Source organism: Macaca fascicularis, chromosome 15 (assembly GCF_037993035.2).
Source record: "Macaca fascicularis isolate 582-1 chromosome 15, T2T-MFA8v1.1".
NCBI classification, from domain to species: Eukaryota; Metazoa; Chordata; class Mammalia; order Primates; family Cercopithecidae; genus Macaca; species Macaca fascicularis.
This window is the reverse complement of record NC_088389.1, coordinates 41,108,235-41,135,475: the sequence shown is the minus strand read 5'-3', so window position 1 is coordinate 41,135,475 and position 27,241 is coordinate 41,108,235. Positions and strand designations below refer to the sequence as shown.

The 27,241-nt window shown below is 42.0% G+C and overlaps 1 protein-coding gene across 10 annotated transcripts in view; it reads right to left on the bottom strand.

Annotated features, from left to right (window-relative positions):
• Positions 1 to 27,241, bottom strand: part of ASTN2 (astrotactin 2) — a 986,627-nt gene that overhangs the window by 513,282 nt on the left and 446,104 nt on the right. For 5 of the 10 annotated variants that reach the window (XM_045372567.2, XM_015436666.3, XM_045372569.2 and 2 more), the window contains one exon: positions 26,607 to 26,744. In XM_045372567.2, coding sequence (XP_045228502.2) covers positions 26,607 to 26,744 — 138 coding nt within the window. The remainder of the gene's footprint in view (positions 1 to 26,606; positions 26,745 to 27,241) is intronic. The other 5 variants (XM_015436667.3, XM_074016698.1, XM_074016700.1 and 2 more) reach the window with 1 other exon arrangement.

Here is a 27,241-nt window from a genome sequence, read left to right as displayed (position 1 = left end):
TGGACGCTACATATGCTCATTGCTATCGGGTAATGGAGGGTTGGGGTAAAAGGATTGCTGTCCTTGAGCCCTTTCAGTAGACAGAGTTTGACTTATATGTGTGAGTGTGTGTGTGTATAAGAGACAGAAAAACAGAGACAGAGAGTGAGAGAGAGGAGAGAAATAATTTGGTGGGTTTTTGTTTGTTTGTTTGTTTTTGAGAAAGCGTCTCACTCTGTCACCCAGGCTGGAGTGCAGTGGCTCAATACCAGCTCACTGCAATCTCCACCTCCCGGTTTGAGTAATTATCCTGCCCTGCCTCAGCCTCCCGAGTGGTTGGGATTACAGGTGCACGCCACCACCCTCGGCTACTTTTGTGTTTTTAGTAGAGACAGAGTTTCACCATGTTGGTCAGGCTGCTCTCGAACTCCAGACCTAGTGATCTGCCCATCTCAGCCTCCCAAAGTGCTGAGATTACAGGCATGAGCCACCATGCCTGGCCCCTTCCTCTTTTTCATAACAGTAATTAGACTAGCACTTGTCAAAATATATCCCAGCAAACTCTTAATACATACTCTGAATAAAAGAGATCCAAGGTCAACCAAGTCTGGCAGATACCAGACTTCTATGAGTTTGAAAATGCTCCTGAGCTTGGTGGCCTTCCAAAGAGCTCTAGTATTTAGCACCTTAGTCCCACTTAGAATGATTTGTTGCTTCTAAGTGATATAAACTGATACATTTTTTAAAAATCGAACTTGAACTCTCCACAATGTATTTATCATCACTGTATGAAAATATACTAGAGAAGTACTGACCTCTCTCTCCTTTTCTTTCTCTTATCTTTTCTTTGTTAAATGATGAAATCTCCTTCTCTTCTGGGGCAGGAAGCAAAGAGGATGGGCTGAGACTGTATCAGAACCAGTGTAAGAGGAAGAGCCCAGGGGAAGTTGATGTGAAGGCACTGGTTCTGCCTGATTGAATCTTTGTGGGTTGGAATGGCTTGAGACTGTGATCGTGACTTTTAGGGGTACAAGGTCAGGTTGTGACCAGTTCTAGAATTTAATGTTCAAGTAGGCCAGCCTAGGAAAAACGATAATGAAGCCTACCTTTGTAGCTTCTTGGTGAATACACTAAGGGCTGGTTCCAGGGGTTATAGAGCCTTTATTGTTTAGTGGTTGAAGCAACAGTCTTTGGAATCAGTTGGATTTGAGTTTGAAACTTTATTCGCCCTATGAGAAGGCTATGTGACTTTAAATATTAATACAATAATCGTACCTCTCTACCTATCTCATAATGCCTTTGTGAGGATTAAATAAGGCAACTGCATGAAACACATTTAGACCACTGTCTAGCATATGGACAATGTTCAATAAACAGCAAAGCTTTTCTTTTTTCTTATTTTGGTGGTGATTGTTATTTCAATATCAGTTATGAGTTTGAATGTTCTCTTACAGAGGTCTATAAAGAATACGCAAGGAAGCCAGGAATGAAAGAGATAGCTCTAGAAGAGGCCAAGCTTTCTCAATCTTGCCAGTATTGGTATTTTGGGCAAAATAATTCTTTCTTGTATTGTTTGTTCTGTGCCTTGTAGGATGTTTAGCAGCATTCATAGCCTCTACCAACTGGATGCCAGTAGTACCCTCTCAGGCAGGGCAACCAACATTGTTTCCAGACATTGCTAAATGTCCCTGGGGGTGGAGGTGGGAAAAATTGTTCCAACTTAAGAACCACTGTGATAAAGGAAGTAATTTTCCAGTGAGCTGAGAAGTGGGTAGAAAATGAGGGAACAGAAATGACAAAAAGAAAGTAGTCAGTTAATAAATTTGCTGCTGAGGGAGGGAGGGAGGGAGAGAGATATATATATTAATGGATAATCAGAGGAGAAGATTAAGAGGATTATTGTTATTGTAAATTATTATTCATTTTTAATAAGAGATATGGTTGGATATGTTTAAATACTGAAAGAACATAGCCAATACTGAAGGAGAAGTTAAAGCTTGTCATGGGAAGTTACGGTTTTCGTTTGGCAAACATCCTTTCCACCTTATTCTGGTAGCATCAGGAGACTCCCTCCGACCGCCCTTCTCTTTTCCTTTCATTTCCAGAATTATCTCTTTCTCACTCCATATGGCTATAGGGGAAATTAGGTTACAGATATGTAAGTGCCCTCCCTCCTGGCCATAGTATATGCCAGATCTGGCCAATCACAGCACCTGATTCCCCTTTGCAGTAAGTGTCCTTGGCTGGGACAAAACAAATCCTTCCTTAGAATTTTATATGACATACAGAGGAAGAGAGATGTTTTCTGTTTCCTTTACATTAAAGATGTAAGAATGTGTCTTTACAGCTCTTGGTGCCCATGCCCTATACCTATGGAAGACACAGAAACAATGTGGTCAAGACAGAGATGGGAACTGAGATAAGAGAGGGAGGGACAGAGAGAACTAGGCTGTGGGCAGTGGCTCACACATGTAATCCCAGCACTTTGGGAGGCCAAGGCGGATGGATCCCCTGAGGTCTGGAGTTCAAGACCAGCCTGGCCAACATGGAGAAACCCCATCTCTACTAAAAATACAAAATTATCTGGGCATGGTGGCACATGCCTGTAATCCCAGCTACTTGGAGGCTGAGGAAGAACAACTTGAACCTGGGAGGTGGAGGTTGCAGTGAGCTGAGATCACACCATTGCACTCCAGCCTGGGCAACAAGAGTGAAAATATGTCTCAAAAAAAAAAAAAAAAAAGAGATCTGTGGTTGTAGATACTGCCATGTGTGAGCCTATCTCTCACACAGCATCATCTCTGGTCATGTGACACAATTGGTTCCCATTTATAGTTAAGTCAGTTAGGTTTGGTTTTGGCACCGACTGTAAATAGAGTCTACAAAGATAAAGGAGAGGGAAGGTACGATCAGTAGAACAAGGTCCTTCAATAAATTGAAGTGCATGAGATCAGGGTCAGGCAGAGGGATTTGCCTTAGATAGGAAGCAAGCTACATTCTAGAGGTGAGTGGGAGAGGGTGGTATTGGTATTTGGTGGCAGAAGTTATGGGAGATGCCATGGTTAAGATCAGGAGGGGATCGGTAAGCACGCAATCACTAGCATTATCTATGATCTCACTTTTCTCTCTTCCACTCAAGAAAACATTCCCCAACACAAGTGGGAGATGCTATTTTACTTATCATGTCATATGCATCGCATTTTTAAAAATCCCTCCAAAAGACACAATATTTTGAAACTTGAGTAATTAGACTATTTTTATTAGCACTACATTTCTCACAACTTACCTAACCCCATAGTTTCAAATACTAAAAATTAGAGTAACTTGAGTAATTTGACTATTTTTGTTGTTACATTTCTTGGGACTTACCCAATAACTCATGTGGTCAAAGCCTGTGGATTGTGCCATTGTAGTTGAGAGCAACCGTATTGATGAAAATCACAATAATATGTAAGCTTTTCATTACTTGGTTATAACTGCATTACTGTATTCGTAACTGCCTTTTAGTTTATTCTTAATGCTAGTGAGCACTTGACATGATTTGAGAGCTGCAGTAAATAGCCCAACAACCACCAGCACGACTTTATGAATAATAATGCATAGGGTATGTCTGACTACTTACTCTAGACCTACGTAGACATTACTAATCAATTCTGGCGTTCGTTCCTATTAGGCTTGCATGCAGCCTCAGAATCCTTCTCAGCCTCATGCTCCAGAGAATATAAGACTGGCCTCAAAGATGCAATGCATTTGCTTTTGTTGATTGGCTTAGAAGCTCTTGAGGTTCGCTCCTGTTCATTTCCTGGTGAAGAAGAAATGGCCTCCAGGATCTGGCAAGAATAAGGGCCCTGGAGCAGCCTTGAGCATCTGGCTCTCAATTTCAGCATTCTTTCTCTCCCTTTAAGAAGAGGTGAATGTGATGAGAGGCACAGGCTGTGAGGCCTCAGGCTTTTATCTCTGGCAATGACATGGGCAGCGTGACATGCAGGGTAATGAATTGCCCTCTTTGCAGAAATGAATAAGTTGTGGTCGGTGATGCAATGATCAATTTGCTCCATCACGTTAAGCTGCCCATTCATCATCCACACCTGCTGTCAGGAGCCCAGGGCCGCTGATATTGGCCTGAAGCCTCTTCCTCAGCTAGCTGAGCAATCGCTGTTGGAGCTGCCTCCAAGCTCAAGGCTGCCTTTGATTACAGCCTCTGAGGAGGGGCCCAATTACTTATTGCTCAGCTACCGGTGACTCTGAAAACAAGGGACATTTGTGTTGACCTGGGCTGTTGAGATGCGGCCTAACAAAATGTGAAAGACCCTCTGACAGGGATCCAGGTGGCCCGTCTTATTGTCCCACAGTGTGACCTTGGGCCAGGCCATGTCATTTCTGTTCCTTAGCTTCTCTATTATAAAAGGAAGGGGTGGAGGAGGCTCCCAGTTCTCCATCTCTGACCCAATAGATCTGCAAATGTCTATTACGGAAAGGACTGTTTGTGATTTTAACTCCCCCACCCACTGAGGCAAATAACAGCATTTATTAGCTGAGATTGTTTGGCAGCAGTGAATCAGTTCATTAGCTTAACTGAAAATAAGGGGTAATTATCACATTTTACTGATGAGGAAACTGAGGCATAACAAGGTTAAGTGGGGTCCCCAAAGCCACAAAGAGAGGTTGTGTTGTAGTCACAATTGAATCTGTATCTGCTTGACTTCTAAACCCTTGCTTTTTCCACTGCAAATTGTTTTGGCTAGAGAGCAGGCTATTAAGTCATTCTAACCAAGCCGATTTCCTGAGAGTTCTGCAGGTACCAGGTGTTGCTGGAGCCCAGTGTCTGCTCAGAGGAAGGCAGAGAGACCCAGAGGAACCCAGAATGAGACACTCATTTTTGCATCCTTCGTTTCCAAGTTAATTTTCTAGCTCCTGGTTAGGACTCGAGTTACATAGACCAGGCAGCTGTCCAACAAGAATGTTGACAGGTTTTCATTGTCCTCCAGGGTAGCTGCCGCCTAAAGAATATTCGATTTTTTTCGAACAACAACAAAAAAATGGGTTCGCTGTATTGAGCGTCTCCTGAGTGCCAAGCCCTGCACTATGTGCTCGACACTTGATCCTTGATGGTTTAAAGCCTGAACAATGTGATCAGGTTAGTTGTTCACATTCTTGGATAGAAAAACTGAAACTCAAAGCAGATAAGAGACTTGTCCAAGGTCGCTTAGCTCATCAGTGGCAGAGCTATAGCTCGATCTGTATCCATCAGTCATCTGTCCATCAAGTCCAGTGGAGTAGAAGGGGTCACACTATGGGCTCAGAGGCAGAAAACCTTGTGCTAGTTCACACCCTTGACCTGTTCATGTACATATGGACATGTAAGCTTGGATGGGTTACATAGGGCTTGGTTTTCTTATTTTTTTTAAGGACTTTGTGTTATTTTTAAAATAGCAGAGATTCTAATAACAGCAGCTACCTTTTATTCAACTCTTATTATGAGCTGACATTCAGGTGTTTCATTTCATTTCATTTCTTAAAACAATCCCATGATATAGCATCATTATCCCTATTATATGTGTCCAACAACTGAGACTAGAAAGGGAATATAACTTACTCCAGGCCACAACGTTAGTGAATGGCAGAGCTAGGATTCTCTGACCTCAAAGTCAAAGTTCTCAGCTACTTAGTTATTCAGGAGAAATGTTTCTTAATATTGAATGCGCAGATAAATCACCTGGGGATCTTGTTAAAATGCAGATTCTAATTTAGTTTGTCTAGTTTGGGGCCTGATAATCTACATTTCAAATAAGCAAGGGATGCCAATGCTGCTGGTCCAAGGACCACACTTTGAGTAGCAATGCCCTGGAATCTAGATCAAGCTTGGCAAACATTTTCTGCAAAGAGCCAGATGGTAAATATTTCAGGCTTACTGGGCCATAAGTAACTACTATTACTTTGTTGCAAGTATTCAGCTTTGCCATTACAGCGAGATACCTGTCATTGATAATATGTAAACAAATGGATGTAACTATGTTCCAATAAAACTTTATTTATTAAAAAAAACAGGTGATGGGCCAAGTTGGCTCATGGGATATAGTTTGCAAACATCTGAGAGATTTTTCAGATCATTTAGTTTCCATCAGCCTCATTCATTGTCTTTTCATACCCACCACTCAGAATAGTCTAATGCAGTGGCTCTCAAAGTGTGGTCCATTGATCAGCAGCATGAGCATCCCTTAGGAACTTGTTAGACATTCAAATCTGTAGGCCCCCACCCAGACCTACTAAACCAGAAAACCTGGAGGTAAGCCCAGCAATCTGTAGTTTAACAAGACCTCCCAGTAATAGTTATGTGTGCCAAAGTATAAGAACTGGGAAAGAACGGACATTTCTGAAATGTAGGCAAGACCTCGTGCCTTCCACTTTTGGCAGAATGAGAAGGCACAAGATGACAGGGATGAGGACTCGAAATCTGGTGTCAGATAGAGCTGTATTGAAATATTGACTTTTTCTCTGATTAGCTTTGTGACGTTGGCCAGGTGGCTGAGCCTCTGGGAACAAACCACAGCTTCTTCCTTTGCAACAACATAAGAATATAAAGTGTTAACGAAGGCTGAGGAGTCAATGAAATGAGTTGATGCCCACAAAGGATTTGGGCCCAGTCCTTGGTTCATAAAAAGTGCTCATGAAATGGAAACCATTGTCCTCAGTAAGATGAAGAGAAGTCCTCTAAATAGTCCCAAATGGACTGGTATGAACCGTCAAATGAAGGCAACTGGGGGCTTTTGAATTTGAGAGCAGAAATAGTAAACGAGATCAAATATGTTGTGACTAAACATACTGCATAGCCATTGGCTTAGCTGTTTAAATGGACTAAGAGCTAGCAGATCCCATTCACCCTTCTGGGCACTCTAGCGAATGCTTGTCAGTTATTATAGTAAACCTTGATTTCTATCTTCTGAGCAGGGTTCTGGCCCAGAAGATGCACTGTGTGGTTGAGGCCCTGCTAGAAGTGGAAAAATTACCAGCTTTGGATCCATGTAGGCAAAGATTTGAACCTCCTGCTGCGCTAGCATCTGACTGTTTGGTCGTAGCAAGTTGTTTCACCTTTCTGGGCTTTATTTTCTCTTCTATAAAATGGGGCCAGTGTTAAAAACTTCATGGGGTTGTTGTGAGAGTTACAAATGTTGTCATTTATTTTTATTTTTTCAGTGTACTGTGTACCAGGCACTATTTCTGTGAATATAATGAGCAAGAGAAATAAGCCATCTCTGCTCATGCAGGAGTTTCAGCTTAATTGGAAAACTACACAAGAAACTGCAGTCAACATGCTCTCACGGGGAAGGACAGGAGCCTCTTTCCAGAGAGGTTTGTTCAGAATTTTCCAATATTGGCTATACAGCAGAATGAACTGAGAACTTTAAAAAATGCCACTGCCTTTAGTACCACTGCAGACCAACTAATCAGAACTCTTTTTTTTACTTTTCGTCTTTTTTTTTGGGCAGGACAGAGTTTCACTCTTGCTGCCCAGGCTGGAGTGCAATGGCATGATCTTGGCTCACCAGAACCTCTTCCTCCTGGATTCAAGTGATTCTCCTGCCTCAGGTCCCAAGTAGCTGGGATTACAGGCACGCGCCACCACGTCCAACTAATTTTGTATTTTTAGTAGAGACGGGGGTCTCTCCATGTTGGTCAGGCTGCTCTCGAACTCCCAACCTCAGGTGATCCACCCGCCTCGGCCTCCCAAAGTGCTGGGATTACAGGCATGAGCCACTGCGCCTAGCCAACTAATCAGAACTCTTGGGGCAGGTCTTTTTTCACACACACACATATATATATATATTTAACTTTTTATTTAACATAATATCAAGCTTACAGAACAGTTGTAAAATTAAATATAAAATATTGCCACTTCTTTCAGCATTGTACTGGAAGTTTTAGTCATGGAAATTAGGCAAGAAAAGTAAACAAAAGACATCCAGATTGAAAAAGCAATAAAACTGTCTCCATTCATTCATGACATGATTTTGCATATACAAAACCCCAAGGAACACACACACACACACACACACACACACACACACACAATTAGAATTAATAAATAACTTTGGCAAGGTTGCAGGATATGGGGTCAACGTATAAAAGTCAATTGTATTTCTCTACATCAACAATGAACAAACCAAAAATAAAACTGGAAAACCAATTTCATTTACTGTAGCATCAAAAATAATAAAATACTGAGATTTAGAAATACGCTTAACAAAATAAGTGTAAGACTTCTACATTAAGAACTACAAAACAATGCTGAAAGAAATTAAGATCTAAATAGATGGAAAGACATCCTATGTTCATGGGTTGGAAGATCTAATATTGTTAAGATGGCAACAGTCCCCACACGGATGTACTGATTCAATACAGTCACTATCAGATTCCCAGCGAATTTTATTTATTTTTTATTTTTTTGCAGAAATTGAGAAGCTCATTCCAAAATTCATATGAAAATACAAGGAACCCAGATAGTCAAATAATCTTGAAAGTTGCAGGATTCACACGTCCTAAGTTTTCTTCTGCTTTTTTCCCTGCTACGTTTTCTCAGTCTTTCTCTCTACGAATGCATGTAAATATGTGTGTGTCTGTTTTTATATACACACGCATACACACACATACACACACACACACTTTTTTCTTTTTCTTAACTGGGAATAAGGTAAAGAAAGACACAATGCTTTTTGTTTTCTTAAATACTTTGGGGCACATTGCTTCAAAAACTAAGATATTTTATTTTGTAACTCTAATATAATTACTGACATCAGGAGGTTTCTATTAATACAGTACTATTACCTAATCTATACGTTTCTTCAAGTGTTCCACTAATGTTTTTATAGCAAAAGAAAGTTCCAGCCCATGTGTTGCACTCAGTTCTCATGGTCTCTTGGGATCTTTGAATTTGGACAGCTTTCAGCCTGCTTTGCTTTTATAAGCTTGATGTTCCCAAGGATACAGGTCAGTTATTTTATATGGTGCCTCTCAATCTGGGTCTGTTTCATGTTTCCTCATGCTTAGATTCAGATTATGTGTTTTTTTCTTTGTTAGTTTTTGAGACAGAGTCTTGCTCTATCTCTCTGTCACCAGGCTGGAGTGCAGTGGCGCGATCTTGGCTCACTGCAACCTCCGCCTCCCAGGTTCAAGCGATTCTCCTGCCTCAGCCTCCTGAGTAGCTAGGACTACAGGCACGCACCACCACACCCAGCTGAATTTTTGTATTTTTAGTAGAGACGGGGTTTTACCATGTTGGCCAGGATAGTCTCGATCTCTTGACCTCGTGATCCACCTGCCTCGGCCTCCCAAAATGCTGGGATTACAGGTGTGACCCACTGCGTATGGCCTAGATTCAGATTATGTATTCTTGACAAGAACACCACAGACATGATGTGGTGGCTTTCTCAATGCATATCAGGAAGGATGTGATGTTGATTTGTGATGTTAACTTTGGTTAAGGTGGCACTGGCCAGGTTTCCCCACTGTAAGGTTATTATTTTTACTTTGTAATTAGTAGACTAATTTGAGGCTATGTGAATATTCTGCTACTCTTCAAATTTTCCACTAGTTCGAGCATGCACCTGTGATTTTGTTAAGAGATCATCAGGTTATATGAATGGAGTCACGTTTGAGAACCACTCATTTAAACTAATCTAAAGAGCCAAGATCTGACCTCCTGGAAGAAGAGATGTTTAAACTGAGGCTGGAAGGATGAGTAGGAATAGCCCTAGTCACTGGAAATTGGTGGGCATGGCACGGGGAGTAGATGTTCTAGGATCACAACAGTCCTAGAGATAAGCAAACATAAAAGATACCTAGAAATAAGCCAGGTCCAGCTGGCTGGCAGAGAGTATGATGTAGGATGCAGGCAGCAGGTGTAAGCAGGGGGCATGCCAGGAGTTTGGACTTCTTACAAAGGCAAAGAAAGACCATGAAATGGGTTCAACCAAGGAAATGATGTAACAATTTTTGTGCTGAAAAAGCTATCTCCTGACTGCCATGTGGGGCCTCAGTTTGAGGGTGGCAAGAGTGAAGGCAGGAAGTGCAGTGAGGAGGTAAGGAGGTGTTAAATGCCTGGAGAGAGGAAATGATAATCGACTACAGCAGTAAGATGGGGATCGGCAGATACAGCAGCACTGAGACACAGAAGCACTGTGTGGAGAGGGTGAGTGTGACCACTGGGAGATGGCAGAACATGAGGGCAAAAGAGAAAGGGCTTCTACACTGGATGTGTGAAATCAGATAAGGCTTCCTGGAGGAGGTAGTGTATGCCAAACCCTGATGGATGAGTAAAACGTAGCCAAATAAAGAGGCATGTGCTGCTTGTGTTCTAGGGAGAAGGACAAGAGGACCTAAGAGGACCTATGAGGACCTAAAGGCACTCAAGAAGGCGGGAACCTCCAGAATGGAGCACGAGGATGTGACTGGAGAGAGAAGCAGGGCTGAGTCCTCAAGGGCTATGAGTGTCACACTGAGAAGTGTGGGCTTTATCCTCATAGCAACAGCAAGCAGAGCAATGGAAGGGTCTAAAGCAAGTTTGCAGTTTAGAAGAATCCACTCCAGCAGCTCATGGAGGATGACCTGAAAGGCAGGAGTTAGGGAGGCAGGAAGAACATCTAAGGAGCCTATTTGCTAAACGTATGGAAGAAATAGCTGCAGGGGGTCCACACGTGCAGATGCTCAACACTGGAAGCTGTCACCATAACTCCCAGCTCAGAAAGGACAGCCAGGCAGACCCATTGCAAGCCTTAATTGGGGTCTTTTCCGTAAACCTTCAGAGAACAGATTAAAAGTTGAAGAAAACACCTTCCCATGCAGAAGACAGCAAAGAAAACAACCTGTTGGCTGGGGATGGGGAGAAGAGAGAAAAAGCAAGCGTCTCGCTCCGGTGCAGAATGAAGACAAATGGGCAGCGAGTTCCGGAGAATACATCGTTTCTCCGGAACACTTGCCTCTCCATCAGGGCCACGCAAAGGCCTGTCAGGCGCGAGCGGTGCTTTTGTGCGCGTGCCGGCTGCGCTCCCGTTGCCATGGCGATGGGGCCATAAGTCATGTCTGCTGGTGCTGCACAGAGACGCTGTGATTTATGCCTGCCTCACTGGGATTGTAAACTTTTTTTTAATGTTCAAAATGCGTCACAGCCAGGGAGGGCAAGGTGTCTCTGGCTCACTTTGGAGGAGGGGAGGTGTTGTCAGACCTTGCCTGACACTCTGCCAGTGATGCTCCTCCTAGTCCCGCAGCTGGGGTCGCTGGACCATCTAAGCCAGGCTCTGCAGAACTCCCTTTTGACCCCAGCCGAAGGGTTTCAAAAACCTGAGGTTGATGCTCATTGCTGAGGCCAGGCTACTACCTCAGGAGTATCCTGTATTCAATTCTTTGTTTTGCCTCCCCAGGCTTAGACTATGCATGCCAGCTTTTTATGCTTTAATTTGGCTTAATAACCTGTACTATATCCCAGCCTCTTTACAACTGGATTTCTAGTGGGTGCAATGAAAAGAACGTGGGTTTGCAATTATACCTTCTAGGCCTGACTTTTTTTTTTTCATCCACTCAATAGGACTAATATAACTTCATCTAAGGCATGTCTTCTCAACTTTAGCCTTTTGCTATTGGGGGGTTGGATAATTCTTTATTTTCGTGGGGTGGAGGGCTGCCCTGGGCATTGTAGGGTGTTTTGCAATATCCCTGACTTCTATCTACTAGATGCCAATAGCACTCTCCCAGTTGTAACCCCCTAAAAATGTTTCCACCGATTGCCAAATGTCTGCTGGGGGACAAAATCCCCCTCTTTAAAACCCAGTTTAGAGATGAAGGAAGTGAAGATTTCCCTCTTGATCTATTGTATTCTCAGCTTTCACAGGAAACCAAAATTTCCTCCCAAAGACCAGGCCAACCATGCCTTCTAGATGCCATATTTACCCCACTGGATCAGAGACCTGCACAGCTGACTCAGCCCCCAGAACTTGTGAAGTCCACTGTGTGAATCCAGCCAGATCCATGTCATGAATCTCCCCAGGCTACCCCATTTCAACACAGTTAACTCAACCTGGCCACACCTAGGAAGAGACTGCAGGGCTGAAAGATGCTATAAGGGGAGGAGAGAGGGAGAGGTGTATTGTGGAGCTATATTGTATGCTCCAGGGGCTCTGCATCTAGAATGCCTTTAAGGTGTGGCATAATTTGCTAGAACTGGCAGGGGTGGTCATGCACCCTTCCCCCAAAACCATTCGTTTTTCTCTTATTTCTTCCCCCAACCCAGGCTTCCACCATTTTTTATTTTGGTAAAATACACACAACATAAAATATACTATCTTAATCACTTTTAAGGTATAGTTTAGTGGTATTAGTGTATTTATATTGGTGGCAGTCATCACCACCGTCTATCTCCAGAAGTCTTTTCATCTTGCAAAATGAAACTCTATACCCATTAAACAATAACTCTCCATTACCCTTCCCCCAACTCTTGGCAACCACTATCTACTTTCTGTTTCTAAGATTTTGGCTACTCTAAGTACCTCATATAAGTGGAATCATACAGTGTTTGTCCTTTTGTGCCTGGTTTATTTCACTTAGCATAGTGTCCTCAAGATTCATCTATGTTGTAGCATATGTCAGAATGTCCCTTTTTAGGGCTGAATAATATTCTATTAGATAATCTGTTGATGGACAGTTGAGTTGCTTCCATGTTTAGCTATTATGAAAAACACTGCTATCCGTCTCATATTCTTTTTGGAAGCATCTTTGAGTCTCACTCCAATGACTCAATCATCATGTACTTAATGAACACTTATTGGAAGCAAAACCTTAGGAAACGCAAGTAGAGTATGCACAAAACAAGAGTCACAATCATTTCTGAAAGGCATGAGTTTAAAAATATCCTAATGAAGGATTCCTACAACAGATCAAAATCTGAACTCAATAATTGTAACATAATGACAACAACAGTAGCCAATATATTTATGCTAAATGCATCATGCATCAATTCACTTGATTCTCAATAGCATTTGCACAAGATAGCTAGGGTTATTCTTATATTGCACATATGGAGAATGAGGCAGTGGGAGGTGTTAACTTGTCCACTGTTACCCACATAGTGAATGGTAGAGCTGGGATTTGAGGCAGAACATTTAGCACCATAGCCTGTACCGCTGATGGGATGCGTTAGGCTAAAGGGTTTCAGCTGGCAGGGCTGCTTCTTCTTCACTACTCTGTCTCACTTACTTTTCTTCCTCTGTCAATTCTAGGAAATGTTGTAGTTCTACTCACCTGGGACTTGTTCTCTCTCTGGAATACCCCAGCCTGGGCATCCTATCCACACACTGCCTCCCCAGTGAGGACCCTATGTCTTCTGCAGAGTCAAGGAAATTAAACAGGGAGTTCAGAGGTTGACCAGCCTGACTAAGCCAACAGGAGAGAGACTGGTTCCCTCTGCCCACTCCCCAAATATGTGTGTGTGCTTTGAAAGATACCCCATAGGAACCAAATCCCCCATTTTCTGATGTTTGGTTTAACTTGTATAGCCTCTAAGCCATGATGGACTAATCTGGTATTACTTGATGTCTTCAGGAATGCTGGTCCTGAACTTGCTCCTACTTGAATAGTGTTGGAGAGATTGTAGAAATAGACTTCATTTCTTAAAGATTTATGACATTTGTTCACATATTAACGTCCCTGGGAAACATGCCAGCAAGGAAATCAATGTAGCAACTTCATTTATAATAGGGTTTCTCAAACCTTTTAAATTATGGAATCCTCCTTTTTAATTTTGTTGCATCTACTAACCCCAAAGTACTAGTGTTATTTGGAACCACTGCAAGATAATGTGTGTTGTCATAATATAATACAATAGGCACTGGGATGCAAGAAATTTTGATAGGGCTGTTTTGATGGTAGAGTGTTTATAAGTAAGAGGATTGAATGATACTTGGAGATAGTGTAAAGGTGTTTGTTAAGCAATTTAGTAGTAATATCAAAACATCTTCGTGAGCATACCAACAGAGCCACATAAAATTAATGTCATTGCAATTTTCTATGTCTTCTCTCTGAGCCATTTACTGTGCTTAGAACTCGGAAAGCAATGACGGTTAAGATTCAATCCATGAACTCTAGAAACACATAGATTACCAGGTGAGGACAGAAAGGGATACTAAACTATAATTGGCTCCAGTGCAATATAATGCAATGCCCTGACCTTTACATCTGAAAAAAATATTTTAGCAGCATGAACATACCAATGAGGTGCCTATGATTCTGGAGGGCACATTCTCAAAAGGAAGCTCAGAGGAAGTGATGCGTCTGTAAGACTGGAATGGATGAAGAGTAGTGTGCTAGGTACACTGGGGACTGTGAGCACTGGGCTATTTTAGGCAGAGGGAGCTACTGGAAAAGGCAAGGAAAATGGAAAGTGGACAGCATTTTGAGGAAATAGCAACTGGGGACACGGTGGTAGATGAGACCAGAGGGTATGATGGCCAGATTGTGAAGTGCTATTGAATGCCGGCTGAAACAGTATGGATTTTTATTTTGAGGCAGTTGAAGGTGGGGTTCTAAATGGTTTTAAGTAGGAAATAGCCATGGCCCACTTGGTACAGCGGTTGGCCTGGGGATGTGCACAGAGTGTGGTGGGGACTGAAAGCAGTGAAACTATGTATGAGGTCCTGAGTCAGAAAGTATCCATGACGATGGAGAGGAATGACCATTTTTGAGTATATTTTGAAGGTAGGATGAAAGAACTTGGGACTTTCCTCCATCTGCTCCTCCAAACTCACTCTCAGCTTATCCTTCTCCTGCCTTGTGCTCAGGAGGCTGACTTTGATGGATGGACTTGATGGGCTCTTATAGTTGGCTTCTCTCTGGGTTCAGCAAATGGCAGCATCAGCAGGAGGTTTGGTAAGAAGTGGTTGGGTACAGTTGGGACATTTGTTTTCCTGGCTCTTTTGCTGCAGAGTCACCATGAGCTGTGTGTATCCCTTGACTAAAGGCCACAGTTCCATGGAATTCCCTTTCCATATTTTTGTAACTTCACCCTCACCTTGACCCAGACACTCGCCACAGGGCACTGCAGATCTCTTGTTGCTTTTCTGGAACTTTCCCTCAATTTTGTGCATAGTCCCCTTTCAAATCTCCCCAAGTCTGAGCATGCCACCTGTTTCTTGCTGGGATCCTCTTTGATATTAAGTCTCCTTGTTTGGTGAGAAGGAAAGGAGTTAAACCTAAGGTACAGATAAATTAATTATTCATTGACATATCCAACTCATCTTTCTGACTAGACTGCCCTGGTGTGTGCATGTGTGCGTATGTGTGTGTGTGTGAGTGTGTATGTTGTCTACTGGGTGGTTGATGCCTATTGGGCAGAATGAGATACGCTAAGGGAAACATAGTTCTACTCAGCTGCAATGAGTGGGCCTTAAAAGGCAGAATGGTTTCTCATTTTAGCTTATCTTGATCACTGTCCCTGAGCTGCTGTCTGCATAATTGAAAATATGACCTGTTTAGGTGAGACAGAGTGAGGCTTTCCAGGAAACGCTGTGAGACCATGGCAGGCAACGAAGCAGGAGGCAATGAGATGTCTATCAGCAGAAGGTAGATTCCATCACTCAGGACTGTCCATGCAATGGCAGAGGATAGAAAATATGCATCAGAAGGTCCCTTCCAGTCTGTGAGTTTATAATTGTTTAAACAAGCCTTTGAAACTATAGGACACAATTCAAGGGCCCTATGATGCGGGTAGTTTGTTTATAGCTTAGAGTGCTCCCTTTTAATATAAGTGACAATGATAGTGCCAGACAGTATCTAGGAAGCACCTACATGGACGCCTTTACTTTGCTGCAAGCCAGAAATTTATTTCAGGAAATGTATTGGCACCAAGATAAGATTATCCAAATATATCCTCTGAGATAGCATAGATGGATGGAAACTTGTGGATAAGACAGTTCCATTTCAAATTCATCCTCGGCATCTCCATTCACATGACTGTCCTTTCTCTCATGTCTCAGCAACAAAAGTTACCTCTTCATTTTGTAGGGGAACACAGTGAGGTCATGACATAGGAAATAGGGAGGACTTCTAAATACCATCAAATTCAGAGATGGCAAACACATGACCTTTCTGTTACAACTCCTCGTCCAACACTGAAGGTGGGCAAATGAGTTCATCATGACACTTTTCCCAGCTGAGTCTGTTTGTAGTCTCAGAAACCTTCCCAGCATATCTTAGGCAGCTCCTAACCATGTATCTGAGTTGGCATGTAGGCTGGTTAATGGCTGCCATCTTTGATTTAGTGCAACCTGTTAGAGGAATAAACTTCAAAATCCAGGGAGAATTTTGAAGACATGGGTTGGAATAGATTTGCAGTTCACGGTCCTCTCAATTATTTCCATGACTGTATCTGTACATTGTGACCCTGTCCCCTAATGATAGATGACTAAGCCAGGGTTGGACTTCTAACATGTGACAGACTTCTCTAGGATTTTTCAAAAGGAGACTCAGGGAAGAGAACTATTTCTCCCTGGTGTTAAGAGTCACAAAGAGCTTGGGGAGTCATGAGTATCACAACCCCTATCATGACAAGATGGGGAGTACGGAAAGAAAGTGGTTATACAATAGAAGAGAATGAAGCCCTCATGGAATGATGCAGAGAGGAAAAACAGAATCCTAATATCATCTAACTCCCTCAATCTTCCTCATTCCTGTGGCTGAGCTGATCTCTTGTCCTTCCCATGATGTTATTCCAATACAGTTGTCATTAAGCTAACTTGAATTGGGTCTCTGTCCCCTGAATCCGAAACGATCCTGATGAATACAGAGCAGAAAGGGCTTCCATGCAGGAAGTGAGGGAGGTGCCGTGGAATGATGAATGGGTGGATGGATGTGGTCTTCAGGTCAGAAGTCTATGTTCAAATTCCAATCCATCCCTTTACCATCTGTGCTGCCTAAAGCCTTATAATGTCAGCTTCCTCATCTGTGAAATGGGAGATAAAAATAGCTTCAATATCAGAAGATGGCTGTAAGGATCACTTACAGGAAGCTGAGCGGGAGGCCTCTGACCAAAAATGCTACTGATCGCTGTCTCCAGCTTGGGGTCAGGCTTCAAACCCAGGTATCCTGACCCCCAGCCCAGTATACGTGCCAAAAATCATACTTTCAGGTGTCTCTCTCTTTAATCTAAAGATCTGCAGACTCGTCTCAACATCAGAAGTCCCCTTTTAAAAGTGTTTAACTTCTAATGCAGATATAACAACTCGTTTCTCAGTTTCACTGTATCTGCAAAGCTTTCTATAATTCAACATCAAATATTTATTATTACATTTATTACAGTTTTAATAATTTAGCGTCTCCTGCATGTAAGATAGAAGCTTAGCTAACTGGTTCCCCTTTATCCAGCCTGGGTCACTTCAATATTTATATTCCAAAGTCTCCATTTGAGTTTCACTTAGCAGAGGCTGTCTTGAGCCCTCTATCTGAGCTGACAGTTGGTGCGTGCTACAGTCTCCCCAGTGGCGAAGACTTACAGAAATTTGGTGCTGAACAATGTTTGAAGAGATTTACCGAGCCTGGGCAGAAATTCATCCTAATAGACTTCACTTTTATTATGATTGCTAAACTAAAATGGGGAAAAATATGTATGTCTCTAGGCTCACTGGCTGAATGACAGGCAGTGGGGCTGGAAAGAGTGGAGGGCATAGGGTAGATCCACCTGCGAGGAAGCGTGGGGGCCTTTATAGTAATGTTTCTCAGAGGGTCTTCATTTTCTCTAAAAAAAAAAAAAAAAAAAAAAAAGGAGCGATGTGGAGGTACCAGGAAAATGCTAATGCCCATATTCCATGAACCTAGCTGTGAGTTACCCACAGTCTTTCCCCTTCCCCATTTAATATTTCACCTCCTGCTTGCATAAAAAACACACACACTTAATAGACCAAATGCTCAACAAAGAGTAAGATATAAAGTCCAATGAACCTATTCCTCCATCTTACAGAGAATGCCCTTTCTTCCGCAACAGCCAGCATTTACTGAGCACTCACAAAACATCCTGAGTTGAAGTCCTGATTCTGCCACATACTACCCATGTGACCTTGCATGAATGACTTAACATCTTTTTTTTTTTTTTTTTTTTTTTTTTTGAGATGGAGCCTCGCTCTGTTGCCCAGGCTGGAGTGCAGTGGCGCGATCTTGGCTCACTGCAACCTCCACCCCTCCAGGTTTAAGCAATTCTCTGCCTCAGCCTCCAGAGTAGCTGGGATTACAGGTGCACGCCACCACGCCCGGCTAATTTTTTTGTATTTTGCTACCACGCCCAGCTAATTTTTTTGTATTTTTAGTAGAGACGGGGTTTCACCATCTTGGCCAGGCTGGTCTTGAACTCCTGACCTTGTGATCCACCTGCCTCGGCCTCCCAAAGTGCTGGGATTACAGGCGTGAGCCACCGCGCCCGGCCGAATGACTTAACATCTTTGTGCCTCAGTTTCTTCATCTGTAAGTAACAATAACTACATCATTGAGTTGTCGTGAGGAGTCAGAATGAAAACATGTAGAGCACTTAGACATTGACATCAAGCAAGTGATCAATAAATGTTAGTCATTATTATTAATGACTATGGGGCTAAAAGGTTAAATGTGTTATCTCATTCCATTCTCAAAAAAACATTCAAAGATAGAGGGTGTGTTATCTTTGAGATAGGAAACTGAGGTTCAGAATTTACCTTACCCCAAGGTCAGCTAGTCAGTGGTGGAGCTGGGATTTGAGCCTAAGCAGTTTGGCTCCAGTGTCCATGCTATTCACTTTGCCCAATACCTCTTCTGTGTTTCAAGCAGGTAAGTGGGTTCCCTATTAAAGTTCTGTTGCCCTTTGGGAAAGGAACATTTGTGTGAGTAATCCGTGAGAAAAGGAAAAGTTTAGAGGAAGCATGATGGACTTGAGATTCTACCTGAAGAAGCCACCCCTCTATCAACATGCCTACTGAAAAGGAAAGCACACTTCTAGGTTGCCTACAATGCATGCACACACATGCACACATATACACACACACACTCATTAATGAAAGCTGGCAGAGCTGCAAAGGCAAGAAGTCAATTTCGCTCCCTTCCAACAGGAGAGAGATATCTTGAATATCAAATGATGTAAGACCGGTATCAAGGACCTTCCCCCTAGACTCTGCTGCCTGGATCCTTCGCAAGCCAAGTGCCCCCATGCAATGCATCGAGTGACTAGCCCTGACTCCTGCCTACTCCACGTGTCCTGTGCCCCGACCCTCCCTTCTGCCATCAATGCCCTTGCCATCAATGCACAATGTAATCCAGAGAAAGGAGGCACACATCCCTTCTTTATACTGCTCTGTACCATGAACTACATCTTTTAATCACTGACCACACTGCATCATGTGGTTGCTTCCTTAACTGTACCATAATTCTACAATTCCTACTACTTCTAAAACTTCTCATTCATTGAACATCAGTTACATGTAATATACTGTACTAGTAATACTATACACATTATGTCATCCTAATAACCACCGTAGGAGAAAAACACACTAATCTCCATCTTCCTGATTCTGACATTGAGGCTCAAAGAGGTGAACAAACTTGGCTCAAGTTAATTCTACACTCTTTCCTACTACTCCTCTTTCTGGTTTTTCTACTTCTAGAGCCTAGCACAATGTTCATTACACAGAGAAGTACCTGGTGTGCATTTGTTGAGGATTGCACCTGGAGATACATGGCCCATGTTTCCAGCATGCACTATATCTGACTAGGGGTGCTGCCTAGTCCCAAGCCAGATTCCAGTATCTGGAGCAGTCACACAGGAACATCTGCTGGGGACCCTAGAGCAGTGAGTGAATACACTACCCTCAAGTACCCCTAGAGTCATTGCTGACTCTGCTAGTCCAGGTGGTTAACAGCTGAAAAAAGAGAGAGAAGAGGAGAGAAAAGAGCATGCATGTTCTGTCTGCTGTCCTTCTCTCCCATCATCAACTGCCACGCATCCATTGGCACTACACTGCAGCCAAACTGAAATGGAAGTTCCTCCTGGCCAGGCATGGTGGCTCACGCCTGGAATCCCAGCACTTTGGAAGGCCGAGGTGGGAAGATCACTTGAGGTCAGGAGTTTGAAACCAGCCTGGCGAAGATGGTGAAACCCCATCTCTACTAAAAGTACAACAATGAGCCAGGCGTGGTGGTGCATGCCTGTAATCTCAGCTACTGTGGAGGGTGAGGCAGGAGAATAGCTCGAGCTTGGGAAGTGGAGGTTGCAGTGAGCTGAGATGGCACCACTGCACTCCAGCCTGGGTGACAGAGTAAGACTGTGTCTCCAAAAAAAAAAAAAAAAGTTCCTTCTTAGGCATGCCACACTTTGCCAGTTCAAGGCCCTGGGCCTTGCCCATGTATAAAACATCTCTGAGTTTTTCTTATTTAACATCTATTTTCTACCTGTCCTGCTTTTTCACTGGGGAACTATCCTACCAGGTGGTTAAGGTGCCCCTCATTCAACCGTGGTTTCAAGGGAAAGTTGGTGACCCAGGTCTGGCTACTTGGAGCGCTTTGTCTCTTGAGAGATTGATGTGGGATATTGGCAAAGATCCCAAAATAGGCCAAAGAGAGGCATCATAGCTTAGAGATGAGGAACATGGACTCAAGAATCAGACTCTCATGATTCAAAACCTGGTTCTATTACTTACTGGCTGTGTGACCTTGGGCAAGGTACATAATGCTCTCTGTGCCTCAGTTTCCCCATGCATTAAATGGAGCTAATAATGAGTGAAGATTAAATGAACTTATTCCAGTAAAGCACTTGGAACAGTGCCACCTAAGCAAGGATGTGCGATTATTGCTGTTCCTCAGTACCAGGACTTCTGCATAAACCACTGGGAAAGGGGGCATCTCATTACTTTGGCAATGCTTAATTGTGGTTGTAAGCCTGGAGAGGTCAGTGACAGTGTGCCTGAAAAAGAAAAACAGAAAAACAGAATGTACCAGAGAAACACAGAGATGAAGGACGAAAAGAAACAGGAATAGTGAGTCCCAACATTTGGGAACATAAAAACCTTACTATGCCAAAAGCCATTGGCACTCTGGACTTTTCAAGCCCTCATATCTTTTGTTTTCTACTTAAGCCAGGTGATTCATTCCTTGTTTTGATATCAAGTGCATTTGTACTCAAACTTTAGTGAGCGTTAGAATCACCTGAGGATTTCTTCAACCAGAATTCTGGGCCCACCTCCAAAATACCTAATTTAGCAGGTGTATTATTACATAGATTCTGTGGCTGCTGCAACAAATCACCACAAACTGGGGTGGCTTCAAACAACCAGAAATCTGAAATCAGTATGCCTGGGCAAAAATCAAGGTGTCAGCAAGGTGGTCCTCCCTCTGGAGCATCTGGGGAACAATCTTTTCTTTGCCTCTTTCAGCTTCTGGCGGAAGCTGGCATTCTGTGGCTTATGGTTGCCTCACTCGGTCTCTAACTCCATCTTCAAACTGCCTCTCCACTGTGCATGTCACATCTCACTGTGCTTCTTTCTTCTAAGGGCACTCATTATGGTGTTTCAGACCTGTCCAGATAATTCAGAATAATCAACCTATGATAAGATGCGGTGTAACATCTGCAAAGACCCTTTTTCCAAACAACATAATATTTATAAGTTCTAGGAGTTAGGATCTGATGATACCTTTGGGGATCATTATCAGACTACACTAGATATGAGAATTTACATTTCTAATACATTTCTAGGTCATACTAATGCTACTGGTCCAGGGAATACACTTTGAAAACCAGTGAGCTAGTGACTTCCTGCTAATACTTCAAAATTTGGCATAGAAGCTGTGAGTCCTTTCTTTCAACCTCCAGGTGGGTTTGGCCACCTCTGATTTTGTGTCTTTTCTCTGCCTTGAACTTTCCCTCTATCTTCTTCAACTGTCACAAAGTATGACATTTTTTGTTTGCAATTTTGACTCATTTAATGCCCTGAAATCTTTGTCTTATTTTTATATCTCTATTACTTAGTTTAAAATATGGTAGGTGTTCAGTAAATTCTCAGTACTTGGAATTGAAAGGCCAAAAGAGCAAGGAGATATTCCTAATTCTATTCAGAACTAAGTCAATGTGAAAACTGTCACCAAGTGAGCCATGCCAGCTTGCACTCTGATATCCCATTATTCTTTCAACATTGTTCAGGAATTAACAGTATTTCACCATTTCATTTTCATTGAGTTGAGATCACAGAAAAATGACTGAGGGGCTCCAAAACTGGGCTTTGTGGGTGATTATTATTCCAACTATAATAGCTATTCTCATATTTCTCTTATAAGAAGAATCTGCTCCAGGTGAAATTGTGAAGAAGGCCCGGTATGCAGTAATAAGTGTTGTTTGTCATGCTTCTCCCTCCACAAGCATCTTTTATTCCATCTCTCAAGTTGGTCTCTTGTTTCATGCTCCTTGCTATGTCATGAAACTCCTGAAAGCAGAGGCAGACTGTATTCATCTCTGTATTCCTATGGTACCTGGCACAGTATCTGGTACACAGGAGGGTCCAGCTAAGATTTTTCAGAATTAAAATATATCTGTATGCAATTCAGCTAGAGATTCGCTCTTCCACCTTTGTAGCTGGCATCATTAGTGTCTCAAATGCTAAAAATCTCATTCCCAGCAGCTTCCTGCTAGGATAGACTGGAGAATGGGAGCTGTCCAGGGGAGAGTTTTCTCTTGCCCTTCAACCTCTCACACTTGAAAGCCTTCCCCCTCACCTAGATTGCACAAAGCCAAAGCTTAGCCACAGTTCTTGATTAATTGGCAAGGTTCTCTCTCTTGAAAATATTTGCCTAATTCCCTCAATCAGATACATCTTTCTTTTCCAATCCTTTCCAGTCCCCTAGGGCACTCTATGTTTACCACACACATGACTCTTCATTCATTCTATAACCATGTCCATGTACATAAAGCCACAGACCTAGCATACTGAACTGGAATTTATAGACTCATTTAAGTCTCCCCCAAAGCCCATGACAAAGTGGTTAATATGAATCCTCAATACTGAGCAACTATTGATTTTAAGATGCACCATAGGTTGTATGTAGCCTTTCAGCAAAAACATGAGAAAGTAATGAAAAGATAAAGAGAACAAAAGTCACTATGTTACAATAAGGAGCATGATAACTAACGTTTCTAAAGAGTTCACCACATAGCAAACTCACCGCTTTACATGTAATATATCACTTAATCTTCATCACTCCATATATGCTATGAGATTTTTATTTCCATTATTCTCAAAGAGAAAACACAGCTCCAGAAAAGCTCCTGCAGTAAGCAAGTGATGGAGCTAAGATTTGCACTCAGGCAATTTGCTTGAGTTCCATAGCCTATGCCCTTGGACAATAAACTTTATGTTTAATCAAAATATAGAATACACAGAGAAAAGTGTGAAGCTCAGTGAATTTTCACAGAGTTAAAACACTCATGTAACCACCAGCCATAACAATCAATCAAACATTATCAGCATCACATAAGCCCACTCATAGTTCCCCATGTCACCACCCTCTCCATCGCCCAGAAGTAATCTCTATCCTTTCTTCTAACATCATAAATTAGTTTTCTACTAATTAGTAAAACTAGTTTTTTTGTTTTTATATAAACATATTAATATTATTTTGTGTTTGGTTTCCAAAATTCTGTATTATATTTGTTAGATTCATCCAAGGTGCTATGTATGGTTACTGTGTTATTTCATATTCATTCTTAAAGATATTCTATTGTGTTATTATTCCATAATTTATTTATCTAATTTTTCGCTGATGAGTATTTGTATTTTTTTTTCTAGCTTTCTAGCAGTACAAATGAGTGCTTCTATTCGTATTTTTGTAAGTCCTACTTGTGGTACACATTTCCATATTTCTGTTATACATACCCTTATGGGTGAAGCTGATGGGCTATAGGAGATATAGGAGATATATACCTCCAACTTTAGTAGATACCACTCCACAGGTTTACATAGTGGTCATACTTATTTATATTCTCACTATAAAAATATGAAAGCCACAGTTGTTCCATATCCTTCCTAACATTTGTTATCATTAGTTATTTTAAATGTAGCTGCCTTGGTAAGTCACAGTCTGTACATTTAACTACTAAGTTGTTCTGCCTACTGTAGTGTGAGATCTCATAATTGTCCAAGAATTTATCACAGATTAAAAATCAAAGAATCAACTTGCAATGCACGTTCAAGCTTTCCTTTCCAATCCTACTGTAATGCTTACCTTCCGTTTTCCTTTAACTCTGCTTTTCCGCATACTCTTTCCTCTAATCTCTCTGTTGTGATTCCAGGGCAGTATTATTGGCTATCTATAATTATGATCTATTATTTATTAAATTTCTAACATATCATCTGACTGGAACTTGTTAATTCTCTAAACGCCCATGATACGCTTGCCTGGGCAATGTCATGTCAAACAAGGTTTATTAGTGCAGCTTGGAAAACTGAATCTACATAGTGCAGATTCTCTCAAATGGTGATGATTGCAATCTTTTATCCCCTATTGCAGATCAGGGATTGAAATGTGGCTTCATCTCTTACTAGTGAAGGCATTACCTCTATGCCTCAGGTTTGTTTATTTATTTTGGAATCTGAAAAATGAGCACCACCTCATGGAACTGATGTAAGAATGTGATAATACTATTGAAGTACTCGGCACTTAGAAAATGATCAATGGATATGAACTATGATTATTATTATTACCTTCTGTGAGGAAGGCACTGTTATTATCCCCATTTTGCAGACAAATAAACGAAAACATAGAGAATTAAACTTGGCCACCGTGATGACACAGTTCACACTCGGTAGAGATGGAATTCTAAAGCAGCCCTATCCAACTCCAGAGTATGCGTTCCCATCAGCCAGCCTGAGAGCTGTATCATCTGAATCTCCACTGAAATCATGGATGCAATGTCACCAGGACAGAACTCTGAGGAAAGCTAGTCAAGACTTTCTTTTCAGCTGATTTCTAACAAAGTAACTGTGTCTCTTTAAGAATAGTCTTTTAAACCAGATGGTCCTTGCTTTATCTTTAAAATATGTAATGCAGAGAAACCTTAGCACATGCTTTACTAAAACCTCATATACTTTAATTCTATCAAAGATTAAAACAATGGTAAATATCAATGAATCAGTAGGTGAATGTGTATGTGAAGCTATTTTAGTTCCTAGTAATCGCTATTTCATACCCTAAGTGCCATCTCTTTATAAACCTATTCTTTTTAAAACATCCTCTTTTGGGAAATGCTAATAGCCTAAAAAAGCATGATAAGTTCATCCCTCCCAGTGAAAGCTGACAAGGTGAGAGTAAAAACATTGTAAAGTAAGAGAGTTGGGTTCTAGGAGCTTTCTGTCAAGATGCCATAGAAATACTGATAGCATCGTGATTTAGAATGACCCAAGGCAACTATGGAGCTGTTGAAAAACAGTCACTGGTAGTTAGGGGGGCCATGATATAGTTCTAGTTCACGAGCCAATAAGCTGTGTACAAGTCAGTCTTAGAAGTAAAACTACTCTATTCTTGGTAACGTCAGAATTTCTAGAATGCTTCCCCTAATCAAATTGAGAGAAATAAACCCTCCACTAGAAAGCTCCGGAACAGTGCTAAGATCAGATCTAAGACCACAGACTTAATTAAATCAATAAACATTTAATAGATGTCCAATATGTACTAGGGGCTAGGGATTAAAAAGCTAAATAAGTTATTTTCCTTGACCTTGAGAAGTGCACCATAATGGGGCAGAATGATATGTAAGCATCTAATTAGTACGCAGTAGAGTAAGTCTATAATGAAGTTAGCTACAAGCTGCAGGATAATGTAAAGTGAAATGTAGTCTCCAGGCTTTTATAAGTTAAGAACAAAAGATTTAGCCTGGACCTTTTTTTTTTTTTTTTTTTTTTTTTTTGAGATGGAATCTCACTCTGTTCCCCAGGCTGGAGTGCAGTGGCTCGATCTCAGCTCACTGCAACCTCCGCCTCCCGGGTTCAAGCGATTTTCCAGCCTCATCCTCCCAAGTAGCTGGGATTATAGGCATGCACCATCACATCAGGCTAATTTTTGTATTTTTAGTAGAGACCAGGTTTCACCAAGTTGGCCAGGCTGGTCTAGAACTCCTGACCTCAGGTGATCCACCTGCATCGGCCTCCCAAAGTGCTGAGATTACAGGTGTGAGCCACCACGCCTGGCCTTTAGCCTGAACATTTAAAATTCATAAATTAGCCCAAAGTACATCCCATGGACTACAACAGAAAGCATCCCATTTTCTAAACTGTTGCCTTTGTGACTCTCCAACATACTGTTAAGTAAAGATAAGATCATTAATGATCCTGTGATGAGCTAGATAATGCATCAGCCTCTCTTATATTTAATATAAATCTAAAAGGAAAGCAATAGTGTTGAAACGTAAGGCATTGAGACACAGTGATGGAGGTCACATCTAAGAGTTCAGGAGCACGGAATATTTGACAGTGTTCTTTACGTCAACTAAACAGCAAGAACACTCCTTAGGAGTTCCTGTGGTACTCCAACAGGGGGACTTCCAAGGTTTTAAGAAGTACTTGTGCAGAGAACTGGAGACGATTCCCTACCTGACGTCTGCAGGGTCTTCCGTGACGAGCACATCGGTCTTGCAGCTGGCCAGGGGGTTGATGGACAGCTCCACCGGCGGAACCACAAAGCTTTTGCTGACAGGAAGCCAGAGGCCTTGGCCCAAGCTGAAAGTAGACCTGCAATGTAAGAGTTTCCATTGGGGAACTCCCTGGGAAGCAGAGAGCAAACAGACAAAAGGGGCCCCTGTTCCCATCCCTTCTAGGGCAATTTCCTAATTCTCCACCCATGTCCCCTGCATTATTTAAGGAATGATGTCGGCCAACTTTCTCCAGAACTGGATGATCATTTCTCAAATCTGTTAAACATTTAGCTCATGAATTGCTTTGTGTTACTAAGTTCCTTTTCCTGATTTACTAGTGGACTCCGTGAGGATAGGGACCATTGCCGCTCTGATTTTCCAGCAGTCCTGACATACAGCAGGAGTTCCACAAGCGACTGCTATGTCAGCAGGGACAGTCTGGCACAAAGGTTAAGAGCATGGACTTTGAATCAGTTTGAACTAAAATCTGATTTCCAGTTCTGCCACTTAATTTGCTGTATGTCTTTATCTACATGTGTATTGAAGTTTTACACAAGATTTTGTGGAGGTGGTGGGAAGAGGTTCTATGGTTAC